We start from the raw sequence: 21,675 nt of genomic DNA, 5'->3' as shown, positions 1-21,675 counted from the left end.
TAGAATGATGTTTTTCTCCTCTAGGAAAACCAGGAGAGAGAGAGAGAGAGAGAATACAAAGATATACACACATGTATGCATGCATACACACATACAAATATGTTTTTACTGTTAAGTATTATATATATTGAGATTTAAATTTATGTAAAATGTGTATAAAAGTAGTTATACATATATCATGGAAAATAAGCATAAAGAAGCAAATATTTTTATCCCTTATGCATGTCCTTAGAATGGACTAATCAGCAGCACTTCAAAAAATAATACCAAAACCACACATGATTCATAAAAGAGATAAATTACACTCATGAGCTGGCCTGGATTCTGCCCATTTAAAATAATTTAACTTGAGTCTCAAAGTGATATTGTAAGCAGGTTCACTTCATGGAACCTATTTGCATATTCCTCTGAATGCAAAGCACAAGATTAAAGTGAATAGCTGTTTAGCTTTCTTCTCAGGAGTCCCCTGCAGGGTCCACTTCTTGCAGAAGGCACAAGGCAGCCCCCAGGGGCACATTTGCAAAATGGGTTTACAAATTTGTTTATGTATAATCTCCTCCTCACCAAAACAACAAAAACCACTGTGATCATGCAACTTAAGCGAAGCTCTCCATTTAATCAGCTTCTCCCACTCATTTTCACTCTATTCTTATTTTGTGCAGTTTTAATTTGAATGTATCATTATCCTATTTAACATTTTAAAAGTTATTTCACATGCAGAGCAAGATAGCAAATATTCATGAAGTATCTCTTTCATGCTTAGCTCCATATTAGGCACCGGATAGACCCAGATAAAAACTTTAAAGAGTTGTTTTCTTATTGTTGTAAGAATAAAATAGACACATATTACTATTTCAAATACTATAAAAGGATATTGAATTGACGCAGTTCACCCACTTTTAATATCTCGTCTGAGTTTGAACCACTTCTAATTATTTATTCTGTATCCTCCCCAAAAAGGATGTGTTTTTATGGATATGGTTGAGCATAAGTAGTACATCCTTAAGCTGTATACACATCTTTTTGCATTTCCCAAGTAAATTTAATCCTTCCAAAACAAGAACTGTAACTTCTACTTTTTTGGCATTGTCCTCAAAACAGCACATAACACTGATCCTTGAATATAATGTGTTTGGTAATGAAAGGAGTTTTTACAAGTGAAATAGGCAGGTTTAGGAAATTTTAGGAATGAAGGGTCCATGGGAAAAGCACAGGCTACAGAGCTGCAAAGGATACATTTCCTTAAGATAAGGGAGCTGGGAGCAGCAGAAGGTACATTTCCATAAGATAAGGGAGCTGGGAGCTGCAAAAGGTACACGTTTACAGAGTAAAGGGAAGAAAGCCCCCCATTCAAAGAGGGAAGAAGAAAGCCCAGAAGGAATAGGGAAACAATAAGGAGAAGGAGGGACCCTCACATGAGGTTTGAGCTCTGAAGTAGTTATAGGGACCAAATCAGAAGGGATAGTGACCAATCAGAGGGGATATCAAGGCATAAAGATCTGCAGCCTTTATAAACCAAAGGAAAAGAGACTCAGTAGGACTCTTTCCCCCTCCCCACGTAGGAGTCTATGCTTGTTTCTCAATAAAGTTCTACCTTTTTCTATACCATCTTTCATCCGTGGTTTCATTCTTCCACTCCACCAGACAAAGAACCCAGGAACCATCCTGCCCAGAGGAACACCGCACATTCCAGTCCAAATTTTCCCATATCAGTAATGTGCTTGTTGACTCATCAGCCCTTGATATTCTTATTCCCATGAATCCATTTCCACTTGGATACTTAACTCTGTGTAGGACCCTTCCCCTCAGTTAAGCTGCATTCGGTCAGGTTCCAATTGGAACATATTGAATGAATTCATTTCGGAAACATTAGGCCCTTCTTGAAAAGGATTTTTCTGTAATTTGTCTATTTTCTAATTCTACAATGTTTTACTGGGTTTGTTGAAAGGAAAGGCAATTGATGGAACCAGAACAGGCTTAACCAATGATTTTAACATTGGATCTAAAATGTTGTGAGGCATATGTTTTTAATCCCATTTATGCCTCATCTGCTCCTTGATTTGAAACTAGTTGTAGAGGATGCTCTAGGCCCCGAGAGCCATGATAATGGGAAGACAGAGGGAAGAAGGGAGGGCCTACAATTTGGAGAATTGTTGTGCTTGAGGTGAGGCTGGGCACGAAGCGGCCACATTTACAAGCACGGAAAGCTCCAGCTTTTGCACAGAAAACAAATGAGAAGAAAACCAAGAGCAGCAATTTGGGAACCAAGGTCAACCTGGCAGGTCAAACATGTGTATATGGGAGAGAGAGAAGCTGCTTGAGTGAGACCCGGATGTTCAGAGGAAATGAATCTGCTGGGATTTCCTCTGCCTTGGAGAGTGTGTTCCTCTTTCCTACAACACTGAAAAGTGTGGTTACTGACAACATTAAAATACTACACAGTCACATCATTCTACAATAGATGTAAAACAATTTTAAAATAAGAATACCAATTCTATCACTAACAATCGGAGAACTGAATAAACTTGAAAATCTGTTTTCAATTCTATTTGTCCTTAGAATATATTACACGAAATACATGTAGTCAAATGACTGTTTCTAACGTCACTTGAAATAATTCATTCTTTCTGAGGTAAATACCTTCAAATTGATATACAATTAAGTTCACACATTTCAATTTTTAATTTGTAGTGGTTACTCTAGTGTCTTTTTTTATTCAATTTAAAAATGTAACTCATTTATCAGTTTCAGAAGTCAAAATTATCTTGCTTTTATATGTGTTCCTATTTTATACTATTTTATTATATGTACGTACATGTGTACACAGATATATAAGTGGCTGCATATTAAATATACTTTTCTAAAGCTGATAAAGTACTTGTTTCTTTTTATGGCTATATAATATTTTATTATTTAAACAGACTATTTTTATATTCAACCAGAACCCTATTAATCAATATCTGCAGTGTTTCCAAGTATTTTGGTTAAAACATCAGTTTGATTGGTAAATTACATTGATGTAATATAACTGAATTAGCTAATACCATATTTTCAAGCATTTAATTTATTTCCAATATCTTGCCGTTACAAAAGAAATGCTCTCGCAATAACCCTTTAGCAAAATCTGTAAACAAACCTTAAATATCTTAATATAAATTTATAGAAGTGAAACTTCTGAGGTAAAAATCTTTCTACTTATTTAATGTTTTGTCTCCATTGATTTGAGTCCTATTTGACAGCCTATGTCATATCATAATACTGATAGTAATTCCTGACTTGACCATTCAGTAACATTATTCTGTCATCTAGAATATAGAGTTTTTCAAATCTAAAACTTATAGACAGCAAAAAGCTGAATTAAAAATGGAAATAAAAACTATTTCATATTTGAATATAGTCTCCACTGTGAAAGCAGCATTGGGTTCTCATACCTGCGACATAGGTACTAGTTGGTTCTGTAAAATTGACTAAGTAAATTAAAGCTTTGATTGAAGGCATCATACACATGAATTTGTATCCACATAGATTGCTTTGATTTAAGTAGTTACTGAAGTACAACTTAAGTATTTACTTTAGATTCTAAGGACGCCTTTTTCTAATTTATGTATACACTTTTGCACATAGTACAAGTGTAGAAAACTTTGAAACTATTGCCAAATTCCTTAGAAACCTGAAGTTTGATGTTGCTGAAAAAAAGTAATGTGTCCTACACTGTTCTCCTTGAGAAGTCACCAACAGGGATCAAGATAGTTGACTCTGAGTCAAGGGAGGAAATTCAAGAGGTAAAAGGAGCTGGGATTGTCTAATCATCAAGACCTTGAGCAACTTCCTTTTTTGTTTGTTTCTTGTTTGTTTGTTTTCTAAAAATATGGAATGCTTCATGAATTTGTGTGTCATCCTTGCGCAGGGCCATGCTAATCTTCTCTGTATCGTTCCAATTTTAGTATATGTGCTGCCAAAGAGAGCACGAATAACTTCCTTTTAAAAAGTATCCCCAGCCAAAACCGGTTTGGCTCAGTGGATAGAGCGTCGGCCTGCGGACTGAAGGGTCCCAGGTTCGATTCCGGTCAAGGGCATGTGCCTGGGTTGCGGGCACATCCCCAGTAGGGGATGTGCAGGAGGCAGCTGATCGATGTTTCTCTCTCATCGATGTTTCTAACTCTCTATCTCTCTCCCTTCCTCTCTGTGAAAAATCAATAAAATATATTTTAAAAAAAAAAAAGTATCCCCAGAAAACCGTATGGCATAAAGGAACTAACTCTGGAGGGTTCCACAGAAAGCCACTATCTGGGAAGCCCTGGAGGAAAGAGGAATGACTAGTCAAATGTTTTGATTCTGACCAACGAAGCAAAAAATGAGCCTCTTATGTACCCAGGGAGCTGCATTCCCAGTGATAGATTAGGAACATACCAACCACAGCCAGTGATGACAGCTGGTATGAAGATCAGAGCTACTGTTTACCAAACATAGGTTCGACAGAACAGAGACTCTTGGCTAACAGAATCTACTGCTACCCAGGAGCCCAGTAAAGGACCTGAGAAGCTATTAAGAAAGCAACTGTGGTCTAGAGTCTAGATTACAGTGTTGGGCAAACTCATTAGTCAACAGAGCCAAATATCAACAGTACAACGATTGAAATTTCTTTTGAGAGCCAAATTTTTAAAACTTAAACTATATAGGTAGGTACACTGTTATTAACTTAACTAGGGTACTCCTAAGGCTTAGGAAGAGCCACACTCAAGGGGCGAAAGAGCCGCGTGTGGCTTGTGAGCCACAGTTTGCCGACCACGGGTCTAGATCCTTTCTGACGTTTACAACATGTAAAATTAAAAAAATAAGAGGTGGGCGGGGAGTAGAAGGCAGACACTATGAGAAAATGGCTGTGAGTAGAGCTCCACTGGATGGAGAGAATCATTCTGGTAGGTGGAGGTACTATGCCATAATCAGTCACTCAAATATCTTATTTCAGTGACTGAAGCCAACCAGACAATAGGGAGTGCTGGCTAAGATCCACCTAAAGAAAGCAGTCGCTACTCCAACTCAGCAGTCAATGGTTGCACTAAGGAATTTGGGCCTAGTATTGCCATACTATTTGATTTTTTTTTTTTTTTTCAGAAAAAGTAAACAAAATTTTGTGTGAAAAATCAGACTGCTGTGTTAGCAACCATTTTTATTTAATTCTTTAAATTCTATATAGGCCAATCAAAACATTTCCACAGGCTTCCAGTTTGCATCCCTGCAATTATCCTCAAGCTACGGGGAGGAGGGGGCTGTGTACTCCCACTGGGCCTTCCCATGCTCTGCTCCCAAGAGGAATAAGAGATGCTCAAGAATAATGAACAGGACAACATGAGGAGGAAAAGCAATCTTTTTTTAAGGGCAATATACAGTTCTTATTTATCTGGAATTGCACAAGCTCTGCCATCTCCTCGGTTATTGATGTTAGCTCAAAATACACTTCAAATATCTTTTATTTTATAAAAAACTGTAAAACTAAAATATGACTATAACTTGCCAAGTTTCAACCCGGTTCCTGGTGGGGCAATCCAAGCACTTTTCATCTTGCTAATGAAAATGGCACATTGGGCATTTCATGCATCACAGATGCCAGTGCAATCCTCTGAAAATAAGAGGCCCATCCCCCACAATAATCAGTTGATTAATCTTCCCACTGAGATGACCAGATGTTTTTGATGCTGCATAGATACGAGACATTACTTGCAAGGTCAGCTTGGTGAGCTCTGAGAGCACAGATTGGAGTTGGTATTTTATAGCTCCCAGTACAGCATTAAATGTATTTCTATCCCTTTTCAGAGGCAATAGCTGTTTTTAATCTGAAAGAACTTCTTTTTTTTTTTCTATATGAAAAATCACCCTACCTTTCACCACCCCATTTCCACAATTAAATATTTTTTTTTAGAACGAGGGGAATTTATAGTTGGGAGGTCATCCTGGTCAAACCTTTCGTTCAGTGGGTATCGTGCTCTAGAACCCCCAACAAATGACCAAATGGTCTCTGCCTAAATATCTGGTGAATTTTAACCAGTCTCTAAGAATTTTGGCTAGTACAAAAAAATAGTAACAATGTGACTTGGAACCCTTCCCTCCCCCCACCTCAAGTCCACACATAATGAAGTGAAAAATGCCGCTGTTAACTCTTACCTATCACGTTCTGCTCTCTCCCTAGTAATCCTCAGCCCCAACAAACACCCAACAGGCTGGCGTCCCAAGCACCATTCGTGACTCACAAGTATCTGATTATTTAAAGCAGTGAAATACCACATTTGGCACTTCTGAGAGGCAGCTGCTGTGTTTAGCTGGTATGTGAGCAGTTGGTGGGTCCTGCCCACTGGCAGGCCAAGTCAAAAATAGTGAGTGCGCACGTCAACAGTCAAAACCACACGGTTTATGGAACCCGCAGAACTGGTGGAGCTAACTTGGCCAACACAAGGGGCAACAGAAACCTGTGTGAGTCAAGCGAATAACCTTGCTAGCTTTGGGGCCTTTCTGTCCTCTTAGGAAAAACACATCACTGGCTTTATAGACTTGATCTGAATTGCCTGAGTCTGTGATGAAGATACATTACCATCATGAATCAAATAAATTAATTATAGACCAATAATTTCAAAAATTACATATAAATTATTGCAATTTTTTTACAGAAAAAAATACGTTTGCTGTAGATTATGGATGCGTTTTTAAATATCTAATGCAATGTGCTAGAAGATGCCCCATAGTAAGGGTGCCTGGGCTTCTAGAGCTCCTAAAATAATATTCTGGAAGCTAGCTGCCTTCATTTTCCCTATTTGTGCCCATGACACAGCTATTAATCCTTGGCCAGTTATATATTATTAAAACAGCTTCCAATTAATGCCTTGTCTTTTCACTTTCTCTTTGGTAAATTTACATGAAAAAGAAGTACTTAATTTGATGAGTCAGTTTTATTAATCTTTTCTTGTACATTTTGTTTCTTATACTGCTTGTTTAAGAAATATTTCCCATCATAAGATTTAAATAGTCTCCTATATTTTATACTAAAAGCTTTATAGTTTTGGTCTTCAGAAATAAGCCAAAATTATTTTATGTGGACGGTATGAAGTAAGAATCTAATTCAATTTTCCCCCAAGATGATAACAAATTGTTAGCGGTCATTTTCCTACTGATCTATAATGCCACCTCTGTTACATATGAAGATGTCACAAATGTGGGTTGTGTTTTGGGGTGACTAACCTCAAGGTAACCCCTAGCCTTATTATATGCTCATTGTAATATGTTAGCATGATAAATCGTACTGCCATGATTGGAAATGGAAAGCCCATATAAGGATACAACATGGCCAAGGGAGCTCTGAGAAATCTCTACCCATTTGGGGGCGGGGGGAAATCCTTACTATTCCTCTATCTTATTTAATACCCTACCCCAGGATTAAATGAGCCTCAATTAAGGAAGCAAATTCCACTAAAAGGGGGCATCTCCGCCTGTGGAGTAGCCCATTCTCTGTCTCACTGCTTCACTAATAAGCTCACTTTCACTTTAAACTCTATGCTGGCTTGTATTTGAATTCTTTCCTGCGTGAAACCAAGAACACACAGTGGGTTTAAAACCCTCAGGTCCCTGGGCTCCCCTCCCTGACCTGAACACCTGCAAAAAAAATCTGATAATCAGGGCATTGAATGGCACTGGGAAAAGGGTTTCTGTTGTGCTCAGTTGAGTAGCAGGGTAAGTCAGGAAGCATTTGTGTAGCTCTTACAAGGGTCTCTGCTGCAGTACTTCCAAACAAAGTGCTTCAAGAGTCTTCAGACCCATCTCATTGTTTGATGACCTTCAGTTGTGAAAATAGCTTTCATGGATGGCATGTCTAAAATCAGGCACTATTCTCATTAAATATTTTTTTCTCTAAAATGCATATTTCTTCTTTATGCCTTTAATTTAAACTATTTGGCCAAAGAAGCATTTAATTCAGAGGGAAGGGGGGAGGCAAGCAAGCAGGAGAGAGGATAGACAAAAGCTCAGAAGTGTATAAGCTTAATTCTTGGGTGCTACACAACCTAGGAAGCAACCGTACCAAAGGCTACATATGCTTGATAAAGAGATATTTTATAGGAAATATCACTTAGGTTTTGATAACACTGCAGCTACTTCTCAGTTGAGACAGGCATGGTATGAATAAACAGTGATTCATAAGGTGAAGTTGAGTTCAATAGAACCTCAGGTGTCTACACCTCATGAGACCATCTAGATTAGAGTTTTCTTGTTTCTCTAGTTTTCAAATTATTGAAAATAACATTGTCTGTTTTCTTCTAAAGAAGAGATTTATATATATATATATATATATATATATATATATATATATATATGAACATTTTCCTAGCCATTCAAAATTGTGTGATTGACCTCAATTTCTTCAAAATAACATTTATCTTTAACCTGCCACATAAATATCTTAAATCTAGTCCTTGAAAGTTGGGAGCATTTCAGCTCAATATTTGCTTGATATCACTAAACTTGTTGCTACACATAATTTTTGTTTGTTTTCCATTTTAGGATCACTCATTAGCCAGGGGCTAAGAAGGAAAAAACAGATGCATTTTCTTGAAGACAAGAACATGATGACAGGCAAGAACTGGCCCCTAAGCTAGTTCCAGACAGTTTCCTGAACAAAATATTCATCCTCAATCTTTCTTCCCACATGAAACAGACCTAACTGAGGGATTCTTACATAGTCCAAAATCTGCAGGATCTTTGTAAACCAGAATTGAGATGTTCACTCCATTAGGCAAGGGATGAGGCTAAACATCTTCCACTTAGGCCCTAAAGGAAACTAGAGATTTAAAAGGAAATATTCAAGATGCCAATTCTGACAACTTATCACTTACTTAATAACTATGTTAAGATTTCGATGGTTCTCCAGGTCCTCAGGATCCTCACCTTCTTGCCTTTATTATCAATATTTCTTCCCTACCCTTTAGTGTGTATGTGTGTGTGTGTGTCTCGGGGGGCGGGGGGCGGGGTGTATTTTGTGACCATAGCATTTCAATCCTGTCAAGTAATTAGAAACAACCAATTCTGTCTTCAGACATTGAGAAAATCTGCATCCATTTTTTTTAGGTTAAATAATCCCTATCCCAATTGCCTTTTCATACCAGATATTATTTTAAAATGTCTACATGTATTTAACCTAATGGAACCCAAATAAGACTCTAACAAATCTCTGACTAGCGAATAGGAATGTAAGTCATGTAACCTATTTTCCTGTATGTACAATGCAGAAATGTACATTCAGATGAATCTTTCTTATCTCCTAAATGATTCCACTCCTATCTCATAGGTAAAAAAGTAGACTGGGAGCAACTCTTCTCTGAATTTCAACCATGTGGAAAAGAAACCATAAACTCCCACAGCTCCTTCCCTCCATCTCTGTGGGAGCAAGCTCACAGCCCTCCTTTTCCCCAGTCCTGAGTTACCAAGGAAACTGTGTCCCATAAATATACTTGGTATTTGAGAGGTATTCCCCAAGGACCTACTCTTCCATTTGTTTTTAAATAGGTCTTTTTACTGATGCATAGCTAGTAACAGAGCAAATTCTAATCAAAGGCTGTTTGACTTCTTAGAAGATTCTTTCAGTAAGGGTATGTACAATGCCAATGTTGGGGCCCAGAGCAGGCCACCCCAAAATATCCCAGATGGCTTACTGATTACTTTTCATTCAAGACCCTCCATTGTCTTCCTGAAAGAAATACTCACTTATTACTAGAGTTAAGAAATCTAGAGCTGAAAAATTTGCATTAACAACCCTTGTTACTCTTTTACTAATTTACTACCCAAACCCAAACTTCGTTTAGATTTTTCACTACTGAGCACCCCAACCTAAAGTGCCTTTGTCCTGTCATCTCTTCACAAGTGTATTTTCTCTTTGTCTACAAAGTACAAAAAGCTGGCTGGTTTGTCATTTCTGAGAGTATCATCTGTGACCTCCCATTTGTACATATTAAATTGTTTTTTCTCCTATTAATCTGGTCTTGCAATTTTATTATTAGCTCAGCCATAAGAACTCAAGAAGTGTAAAAAGGCAGGGGGAGGGGGACTCTCCCTTTTCCCAACACCAACAACCTGGGAAAAATTAGTGTAAAAGCAGTATAACAGTTCACCAGTGGCCCCTCCTAGCAGGTAACCTGATATTCAGAAATACCTGAGATTGTCCAGGGGTCAGGAAATGCTCACATGCTGAAGGTCTTAGAAAAGTCTCCTAAGAGATCAGTCATCCTGAGAAATATGGAGCCAGGGAAACAGTGATTCTCCAACAATAAAGCCTCAGTGGTCTCTCCACCCTCATAGGCCTTCATTCCCCTCTTCTTCCTCCCATGCCAAGTCCCAGCTCCACTCTGCCTTCAGTTGATTCCACACTGCACAGCAGCAGGGAGAGTTTTGGATCCTGAAATTAGAGTAGGAAGGGGACTGAAGAAAGCTTCACAATTGTCTGGGTTGCAAGTTGGATATCTGAACACCAATAAGAATTTATGTACTGCAAATGTGAATCTATTACCAACATATCTCCTATATACTATCATATTAAAGGAGAGTATCCTTCCTAGCTTAAAGCTCATTTTAAAAAAAGCATTTCTATTATAGTTAGGCTTCTAAAAGAGAATACAGGTAGAGGGAAGAAAAATTGTGCCAGCATAAGTTAAAAATTAAAATGTTCATGTATCCACATTCAAAAATACTTTTATTTGTATCATAGACAGTATTAAACATACACAAAAGTTGATAAAATAGTATAATAATTCTTAAATATCTATTGCCCAGATTCAACAATTATATAGCTCAAATTATTTTGAAGCAAATCCCAATGGCTATATAATTTCATCCACAAATATGTCAGTATGTACCTCTAAAACATGACATCATGACACTTTTTTAAAAAACACACATAACCATAATAACATTATCAAACAAATTAGAAATAATTTCTGAGTACCATCAACTAGCTAATTAATCTTCAATTTTCCCAATCATCACATAATGTTTTTACAATATGTTTGCTCAAATCAGGATCAAAATGTGCTACACTTAGTTCATACATCTCTTATGCCTTCTTGCATCTATTAGTTCTCTCCATCTTTTTTTCATTAGAATTTATTTGTTAAAGAAATAAGACCATTTGTCCTGTGTATCTTGCCCAGTTTAGATTTTGCTGATATCATCCCTATGGTTACTTAATATGTTCCTCCGTCCCCTGTATATTGATAGCTAGAGGCTTAATTCCAACGCCCCTCTTATTTTTGCAAGAATACTTCGGAAGTGGTCTGTGTACCTTTATTAGAAGACATTAGATCAGTGATTCTCAACCTTGCCTGCACATTAGAATCACCTGGGAATCTTTTTTAAATCCTGATTTCTGGGCCTCATCCTCTGGAAATTCTGTTTCTTTGTTACTAATGTTGTGGCTCCACCCCATAACAAAGAAACAGAATTTCCGGAGGATGAGGCCCAGAAATCAGGATTTTATTTTATTTTATTTTTTTCCCCCAGGTGATTCTAATGTGCAGCCAAGGTTGAGAACCACTGCATTAGATGGTTGAATGTCTCTATTTTGTGAAGTTATAATCCATTATAATAATGTCCTAGATTCTTTAATTCATTGGGAGGAATTAAATAAGATTTAGGCAAATCATAAAGTCCATACTAGCAATGGGAACAGCAGACTCAAAGATGAATAAGACATGGTCTTGTTTTAAAAAAATCTTATTAGCTTAAGGTATGACAAATAAGAAACAGGCACAGAAACAAGCTTTGATGATGCCACGCTGACTCTTGTCAATACCAGGTAAACACATAGTGTCAGTCTTACAGAACAAGAGAGAAAAGCTAAACAGCAAAAGAAGGCATCCCAGATAAAATCAACATTACAGAGAAGCAGTTGTGCAGATTACTGGGAATATATAAGGAACCCCTGCTTCTCTGATCATCGATTTTCTTTTTTCATTTATACAATGAGAAGACTCAGCTAAAAGTTCTCTAAATTCCTTCTACCTAAATGTCTAAGTTCCAACAATCCATATACTTAACCTATAATCTGGCTAAAATACTCATATACATGTAACAAAAATAAAAATCAGCAAAGAAAATGATAACAAAATTTAATAGAAATGTTTGTTATTCAATGTAGAATTCAGCTTCAATAAAATTTTCAATTGGAGGAAATCAGTAGTTGAGATATTTGAGATGCTTCTGTAAAGGATTTCTAGCTAGTTTAGAAGATTTTGAAGTGGGATCACTCCAGTTCTTAACTGAGTTAGGTTTAATATCAAAATATTATTTTCCAAGCACTCAAGGGATTGTGGGCAGAAGTATAAATTATAATAATGGCCTTTTATGGGGGAAATTGGAAATATTTGATAATAATATACATACATTTTGACTTGGAAATCTGCTTTGAGCAATCAATTTCATACAACTATCACACAAATGTGCAGAGATGTTGATTGTAGCCTTTATTATAATGGTGATAAACTGAAAACAATTATACCCATCAATAGGGAATTGATTTTTAAAATAATGACTTGTTGCCAAAAAGAATGAGCTAGACCCTATGTACTTACATGACCTTCACTCCATAATTTTAAGTAAAATTGTTAATGTACTGAATGTTCTGTTTAATTCTAATAAAAAGGTATCTTTCTGCCCTAACCGGCTTGGCTCAGTGGACAGAGCATCGGCCTGTGGACTGAAGGGTCCCAGGTTCGATTCCTTTCAAGGGCATGTACCTTGGTTTCGGGCACATCCCCAGTAGGAGGTGTGCAGGAAGCAGCTGATCGATGTTCCTCTCTCATCGATGTTTCTAACTCTCTATCCCTCTCCCTTCCTCTCTGTAAAAAAATCAATAAAATATATATTTTTTAAAAAGGCATCTTTCTTGCTTTATATCTGTATGTATGTATGTGCTATATATTCATATTTATAGTATAAAACTAAACAAAAAATTTACCAGTGTTTGCTTTTAGAAAGTATAATTATAGGAGATTTTCACATACTATATTATTTCTACATTGTTTGAATGCTTTACCTGTACATACTCCTTTTCAAATTAGGAAAAGGGCAATAATTTTTTTAACCAAGGCCTTTCTTTTCTCTGATACATTTTCCTCGTCCCTTCTCTTCCTCTCCTCTGATTTGAGTCCCAATCACATAAGATTTAGAGTGTGTGGTAAGATATACCACACACTCTAAATAAATAAATAATGAAATACTTGCTTGACTTTACGTGATCTTAGTCCCTCCCTCCCCCCACAAATACATCCGATTCGGAGGCCACACTTGCTGCTGCATTTCTATACCTCCCCTTCACTTTTTTTATTTTTTTTCAATTTTTTTTAAATTTCTTTATTGATTAAGTTATTACATATGTATCCTTATCTCCACATTACCCCCCGTCCTCCCCACTCATGCCCGCACCCCCCTGTTGTCTGTGTCCATTGGTTAGGCCTATATGCCTGCATATAAGTTCTTTGGTTGATCTCTCCGCCTTACCCCCACCCTCCCCTACCTTCCCTCTGAGGTTTGACAGTCTGATCAATGCTTCTCTGTCCCTGGATCTGTTTTTGTTTATCAGTTTATGTTGTTCATTATATTCCATAAATTCTCAATAACTACCCCAAGTTCCAGTCAAAATACTTACTAATACATAATAAAGCACATCTACACTTTGTAGATACCTACTGCTTTCTCTGCCTAAAGAAGAGTTTCACCTCCTCTTCTTTCCCCTACCCACCATTCTATCCAGCTCTTACTCAGCATTTAATATTCAGTTTAAGAAACACTCCCTGACTATCTTTCTCTGACTGGCTCATTTCACTTAGCATAATGCTCTCCAGTTCCATCCATGCTGTTGCAAATGGTAAGAACTCCCTCTTTTTTACCACAGTATAGTATTCCATTGTGTAGATGTACCACAGTTTTTTAATCCACTCATCTACTGATGGGCACTTAAACACGTCATTGGATATCTATCCCCATCCCTCCACTAAAATTTCCTTGATAAAAGTCAGCAATGGTCTTCTGATTGTCAAGTAGTATTGGCTATGCTGAAACTTGATCTTGCCCTATCCCAAGCTATCCTTAGCACTTTTCAGCACTGTCTGTAGTCCCAAGATTTTCACGAATTTCTTCTCGGATTCTTTAACACCATCCTCTTGACACAATCTCCATATCTTTGGGAGAACATTCAGTCTACTTCCATGAATCCTCTAATTTTGGCCTTTTCTTCTTCCTTTTGTCCTTTTTCCTCTTGGTTCCATCCTCTCCTAGACCCTCCAGTACTTTTTTATACCTTTACTCCCCCTCCTATGTATCTTCCACACCTTCCTCTCCGTTACCTCATGTCATCAGCATGCTCATGTCACTCCACATAACACACACACAAACACACATGCACACATACTCCTCCTATGCCCTCTGTTCTCTACCCACACACACAGTAATTTTTCAATCTTTTCTTTCCTTCAAATCCAATGTTCTTGAAGGAGAACCCAGCACTTGCTATTTTATCATCACCCATTTGCTCTTCAACCCAGAGATGAATTTATTAAAAAGCAGGTCAAGCTGTATGTCAGAGCTCCTCATTGCATGAACCCCTTCCAAAATCTTACACATGGTTCTGAATTCATAATTATATATTTTTTTAACATTTTAAGAATTTCTTAAAAGATGTAACCCATAATTTGGATCCATTTCTGCCTCAGGACATTGAAAATTAACTTCCAATCTAACCATTCCTTTAAAACTACAGTGACAAAGATCACAGTTTAATTCCTAGTTGGTAAGTCCATAGGCAGTTCTTAGTTTGTTTGACCTCTCTGTTCTCTTTGTGATTTTTGTCACTGTTAACTATCCTTTCTTTACTAAAACTTCCCCTTCATTTTAACTTCCATCCTTCCTTGGATTTTTTAAACATCACTTCGCTCTTCTCATTCTCCATCTCCCTTTGCTTGGCTACCCCTACATGCAATAAATCATCCATCTCGTCAAGCATGCCTCTAAAATCTTTTCCTAGACTCACTGCCACTTTTATTCAGGCTTACTCTCAGCTTCTACTCTCATATGATCTAATGTTTGTAATTATGTCATCTCTCTGCCTTTACCCACCCCTACTGTTAAAATTTTATTACATGTATTGAGGTGACATTGATTAATAAAGTTATATAGGTTTCAAGTGTACAATTCTATAATACATCACCTGTATATTACATTGTGTATGCACCACCCAAAGTCATCTCCTTCCATCACCATATATTTGATCCCTTTCACCCTCTTTTATGCCCCCCTGAAACTCTCCTTCCCTCTAGTAACTAACATAATGTTATCTGTGTCATTAAGTGTTGTTTATAAGTTTGTCTTGTATGTCCGTTTGTTACTTTCAGTTTTATATCCTACATATGAGTGAAATCATATGGTTCTTGGCTTTTTCTGATTTATTTCACTTAGCAAGATATTCTCAACATCCATCACAAATAGTAGTATTTCATCTTTTCTGATGGCTGAGTAGTATTCAATTGTATACACAGGGATGGACAAAAGTAGGTTTATAGTTGTGAATACATGAAACACAGAGTTTATTCTTGTGTTACTTATTTATTTTAAATGTATTTTTATTGATTTCAGAGAGTAAGTGAGAGGGAGAAAGAGATATAAACATCAATGATAAAAGAGAATCACTGATTGGCTGCCTCCTGCACACCCCACAATGGGGATCAAGCCAGGAACCCGGGCATGTGCCCTGACTGGGAATCAAACCATGACTGCCTGGTTCATAAGTCGATGCTCAACCACTGAGCCACTCCAGCTGGGCTGTTATTATTTATTAATTATTGTATTACATGTATTACAACTGTAAACCTACTTTTGCCCACCCCTGTATGTATTACTACTTCTTTATCCAATCATCCATCAAAGGACACTTCAGTTGTGTTCATGTCTGGGCCACCATGAGTAACACTGCCCATAACTTGATGATGAAATCCAACCTCCTTACAATGATGTATAAAAGCCTTCCATGGTGTGTTCTCTGTTTTTCCAGCTTCATCTCAAAACATAACTCAATAACTACCCCAAGTTCCAGTCAAAATACTTACTAATACATAATAAAGCACATCTACACTTTGTAGATACCTACTGCTTTCTCTGCCTAAAGAAGAGTTTCACCTCCTCTTCTTTCCCCTACCCACCATTCTATCCAGCTCTTACTCAGCATTTAATATTCAGTTTAAGAATCACTCCCTGACTATCCTTGAGTCGGTATTACTTTTCTATGCTACAGCAACATTCTGTTATTTCTGCTATAGTGTTAATCATACTATTTGTAATTGTTGATTTAGTTGTCTGCTTCTCTTAATGGGTTGAATTACTTAAGAACAGGAAATATATTTAATTATTCTTGTATGCTTAGCACCCAAAATAGTACTTGGGACATAGTAGGCTATTGACAAATGTTTGTGAAATAAACAAGTAAATAAATTAATGAATATTCAATGCACTTCAATAGAATTAGTATTGTAGTCTTTTTTTTCTCTACAGTTTTCTGCCTAAAGCTTCTCTTAAAATTTAATCATAAGTTGAATAGCCTGTTCTCTATCTGAAATAAAGCTACTAGTTGGATTCTCTTTGAATATTTTATGTTTATAAAATATTTCTTTTCATCAGTCTAATCAATATTTATTCAGTGCCATGGTACATGTCTGTGGGGTTCCCAAACAATGAAAAAAACAGCCAATGAAAGATGTTTTAACCAATCAGGCTGATATCTTATGTAATTATCAGCCCAACTCTCAAGTTTCAAGAAACTTGTTTATATTAAAGAAATCTAAGGTAACACTAACAAGTGAAATATTCATGGAGATTGAATTTCAACAAGTAGCAAAACAAAGATTGACATAGTGTTAGATAAAGTTAGGATATGAGAGTAAGAGATCTGAAAGCCTGAATTCATTCCCCCCTGAACCTCAATTTTTCTTATCTAGAAATTTAAAAGGTATTTTCTTAGCCTGATGTTGATATCATAATCTCCAACTTCACAGTGACAACCTAATAGGTCGTCAGATGTTACAAGAGAAGAAAGGATGGAGAGACAGGCAAAGGAGAAAGAGTGACACATTTGATGGTACCTGGATATTAACAAAGTATATATTATAAGTAGGAAAAATCACTGGGAAAAGGTTTATTTGACTCACACATCAAATGAAGCAAAGTGATGGATATTCTCTCCCTTTTTGATCACCATGAAGTAAAGTTATCATATGATTATGAAGATTCATGGGATAGAGGTTTTTGGAGTCTTTTGCTATCTAATGCTCACTCTCATTCTCTTTTTTTTCAGATAGGGCCTTTGGCTTATGAAGAACCAATATCTCTAAAGAACACAGATTGGTCCAGACTGAGGTCCAGAAAAATACAGAAGAAAGAAAGAAAAGAAGCAAGTGACAATGCACTAGGGCTTACTCTACATTCTTCTAAGTCCCAGGCTCAAAGGGTAAAATTAAGAGCACTTGCTGATTTTCTTCTAGGTTGGTGTGTAATTAACTCAAATAGGAAAATAGCCAAGAATTCAGGAAAGGCATTCTAATCTAGCATAAATATTATTCATTTTAATAAAACTCTACTAAAGAAATATGTCTACATCTATTCATTTATGTTTTCAACAAATATTTAGTGAATACCTAATATGATCCAGGCACTGGAAATATAGAAATGGGCAAAATATACAAAAGCCCCATCTTCATTGAGCTTGCATTCTAATACAGGAACCTGGCAATCAACTAAATAAGTAAAATTTATAATGTGCCAGATGAGATAAATGCTATGGAGAGAATAACCCAGAGAAAGGGAGTGGCAAGTACTGGGCAGAGATGGTTATGATGACAACCATAACCAACTGAGCAGATGACACGTGACTAAGACCAGAAGGAGATGAGGGGATATCTGGTAAAGTGGAAATGAGCCATGGTGGTTCCTGGGAGATGAACTTTGCAGGAAGAGAACAGTGTCAAGTTCCTGAGAAAGTAGAGTGACCAGGGTTTTAATGGAACAAGATGTGAATCAGTTGGCTGGAACCCAATGAATAAAGAATGAAATAATAGAAGAAGGCTGGAGAGCTAGCATGAGGATAAATAAGGTAGGATCTTACAGACCAAAGGCAGGTGGCAGGTTTTACACTGAGTGAAATTGTAAACTATTAAAGAGTTTCCAGCAAAGGAGTGGCATAATCTGACTTGAGTTTTGAAGAGTCTGTGCAGGTTGTGTGTATACATGCTACAGAACACATTTTAATCAATACATGTGTTATTAAAAAAAAACTCAAGTTCCATTTTTTAAACCAAATAATATTTACATTAATTGGAGGATAGCTATTTAAATTAAATCATTTCACTATGGGGATGTCATGGTAAACTTCAGAAAGTAGGATGCTTCCAAGACAAATGTCTAGGTTAGGTTTCCTTAACAATTACAAATGAGGAATCTACATATTAACTTAAAAAAATATGAGACAATGGGGATATTGAACACAAATGGATATTGATGATATTAAAGAATCATTGCTGGTTTCTAGAATATCACTTATCTTTTAGAGAAAAATACTAAAGTTTTACAAATTAAATGGTGGAATATCTGGGATTTGCTTCAAAATAATCCAGACACTGGGGGTGAGAGATTGGTGTGGGAATAGAAGAAATGAGATGGGCTACATGTTAACTGTTGAAGCTGAGTAACAGGTACACAAGGGCTCAGTTTGCTACTACCTTTGCTTTTATGTGTTGAAAAATTTCCATAGTATAAATTTTAACAAATAGAATAAATTGAATCATTTTATCAAATAAAACACAACCTAGTTCAAAGGAAATACACATTGGATACTTTAAACTTGTCACAAAGAACAATGACTTCTAAAGAAAATCTCCATAAATTCATATCTGTGATGAGAAAGGTTTTCTGTGTTGAGTTTTAAGAGATTTGGGGTGATGTAGAGGAAAGAGCAGTGGGTTGGGGAGCAGAAGCAGGCATATTAGATTTCTCTTTGTCACTAACTGACTTGGTGACCCTGAGCAAGTGACATAAGGATCATGGGGTTCCATTTCCTCCTCTAAAATAGTACAGGAGTTAGACCAAATGATAACTGAGGTTCTTCCAAATCTAAAACAATTTTTATGATGGTTGATTTGCATGAATTTTGATTTCAGTGACTGCTTTAATGTAAACATATGCTCCTAAAGGGTGAAAGAAAAATGGTATGTAGCTAGAATCCTGAGAGATGTAAAAAGCTGCCTGAGAATTAGGTAATCCCATTATTTCAATTTCAGATTCTTCTTACAACAAGCTAAATAATAAAATGCAAAGAATAACACTTCAGCAGGGGTCTGAAACTTTCTCTATAAAGAGTTAGATAGAAAATATGTTAGGCTTTGTTGCCCAAAATGTCTTTGTTACAAATTCTCAACTCCGCTCTTATTATGCAAAAGCAGCAATTTGCAATACATTAATGAATGAGGGTAGCTCTGTTTCAAAAAAAACTTTATTTATGAAGAAGCAGGCAACAGGCAGCACTGGCCCATAGGTTACAGTTTGCTGATCCTAGCCCTTTAGTATAATTGGATATTAAAATAAGGATCTTAACATATTCAGGTAATGATATAGAAACAGTAAGTCATATTCACCTGCTTCACATATTGTTACCTTTTTTTATTTTCAATGACAGTTTAGCTTCAATATTGTTGTGAATTGGTTTCAGGTGTACAGCATAGTGGTTAGACAATCATATACTTTACAAAGTGTTCACATTTTCTTTTTCTTTTTCCCCCCATTGATTATTTAGAGAGAGGGAGAGAGAGAAACATCTATTGGTTGACTCCCTTCCATGAGGGAATCAAACCCGAACATCAAACCCACAACCCAAGCATATGCCCTGACCGGGAATTGAGCCCGCAACCTTTTTGGAATACAGGACGCTCCACCCAACTGAGCCACCCCGGCAAGGCAAAGTGTTCACGTTTTCTTGATTCCCATTTTCCTATAGCCTAATGGAACAGTGACTCATAAAGAGATCTAGTGCTGTCTATTTTCATCTCCTAAGTGTAGTCTCTTTATATCATCTCTATTGTTCCTACCGTAGAGCAGGCCCCTACTACTCTTGCTTAGATTACTACAATATGCCTCCATTTTTTGCCCTGTTGCAATCCCTTCCCTGCACAGCAGCCAGGAAGACCCTCTCATTGAAGAAATCAGATCATGCCAGTGTCCTGATGAAAAGCCGCCAGGGCTCCTAAGACCCCTTTCCATGGCCTGGACTGCCCTCATGATACCATGCTTCCTCTCATTCCCAAGGCTCCCAGCATTCTTTCTGCATCTCCAACAAACAAAACTCATTGCTTTCATAGGGTGTCTGCATTTACCACGCCCGCTGCCAGGAATGCCTGTTGTACAGATTACTGTATGGTTTATTCTTACTCAACATTTATGCCTCACTTCAAATATCATCTCCCCACAAAGGCCTTCTCAGACCACCAGACCCTTACCCTCATCATTTCACAAATGATCACACTTTATATTTCTTCCTAAAACTTACCAGACAGTAACCATACAAGCAGACATCTAAGTAATACATTCCATGATATTGTAAGGGGGGGTGGTCACAGATTTTTATTGGATAGCTAACTATCTCTAACAGGGCACCAATCATAAACCTCCATATTCACCTGCCAGCCAGCTTTAAACACGGTAGCTATAGAGTTAATGAATGAGTGCACCCATAGCAATTCAAACTTCATAAAATAAACTGAAAATGCCTGCTACAAATCTTTATCTCCACTACCAATTCTTACATTGTTACCTTTTCTCTACCTGAACCCAGGAGCTAAGTCATATCAATCTTGCCTCACCTGCTTGCCTAAAATTCCCTCATGGCTGTGTCCCTGGACCCAGATTTTTCTTCACCATGTTTCACTTTTTTTAACCAGCTAAGTAGGCATCCATATGATTCTCTAGGTTTATGCTTTATCCCACCTCCCTATGTGCTTTTCTACAACTTCCTTAAGATTTAATCTGAAAAAGTCATAATGTACTTGAAATATGTATATGAATTACCAAGAGGTTTAAAAGTATCTACCTCTGAATTATTAAAAATGTACAATCTTTGTTATTCATTTTTATTGCTTGTATTTTTCTTCCCCTTACCTAATTTCAAGTCCCTGCTTTGAGATTGTCCCGTTTCTGCTATAGTTTTAAAAGAAACTTCACTTCCTGGAAGAGAGGAAAGTAAGCTTCTTAAACTGTGCATATCACATCTTCTCCTTTAATCATATAACAGGTTTGCTGGGTAAAGGGCTCTAATGTAAAGAAAGGTAAATTTTCATAACTATAAAATCCAACATAGAATAGAATATTGAACAATATTCCAGCTTGTCTCGTTATATTGCTATTAGGGGTTTTATCTATACATGAACAATTCAGGAACTTCATTGCAAGTAGCAGTTTCAACCCCCTCTCTCTAATGTCCTCAGAACTGCTAAAAAAAACAAGAACAGAAAAAAAAGCTTAGTTCTCTTTTCCCTTTCTCTTCACATAAGGGACTGTGGCTATGGCCAAACACCAGGCAATAGAGAAAAAGAAAAAGTCAAAGGATAAATCATC

General features: G+C 36.9%; 1 protein-coding gene and 1 non-coding gene across 2 annotated transcripts in view; one reads left to right on the top strand and one right to left on the bottom strand.

Moving 5' to 3' along the window:
* LOC139015965 (protein EURL homolog) overlaps positions 1–21,675 on the top strand; it is a 90,987-nt gene that overhangs the window by 26,060 nt on the left and 43,252 nt on the right. The window contains exon 2 of the mRNA XM_070423520.1: positions 17,372–17,524. Within this exon, the coding sequence (XP_070279621.1) occupies positions 17,372–17,524 (153 nt within the window). The remainder of the gene's footprint in view (positions 1–17,371; positions 17,525–21,675) is intronic.
* On the bottom strand, positions 3,863–3,968 carry LOC139017168 (U6 spliceosomal RNA). The gene has a single exon (XR_011472820.1). It is a non-coding gene; the product is annotated as a U6 spliceosomal RNA (small nuclear RNA).

The sequence above is a fragment of the Myotis yumanensis genome, unplaced genomic scaffold (genome assembly GCF_028538775.1).
Source record: "Myotis yumanensis isolate MYYU_CA2020_CCGP unplaced genomic scaffold, mMyoYum1.0.hap1 SCAF_9, whole genome shotgun sequence".
Classification (NCBI taxonomy): Eukaryota; Metazoa; Chordata; class Mammalia; order Chiroptera; family Vespertilionidae; genus Myotis; species Myotis yumanensis.
The sequence above is the reverse complement of the archived record's forward strand: the minus strand, read 5'-3'. Positions and strand labels throughout refer to the sequence as shown.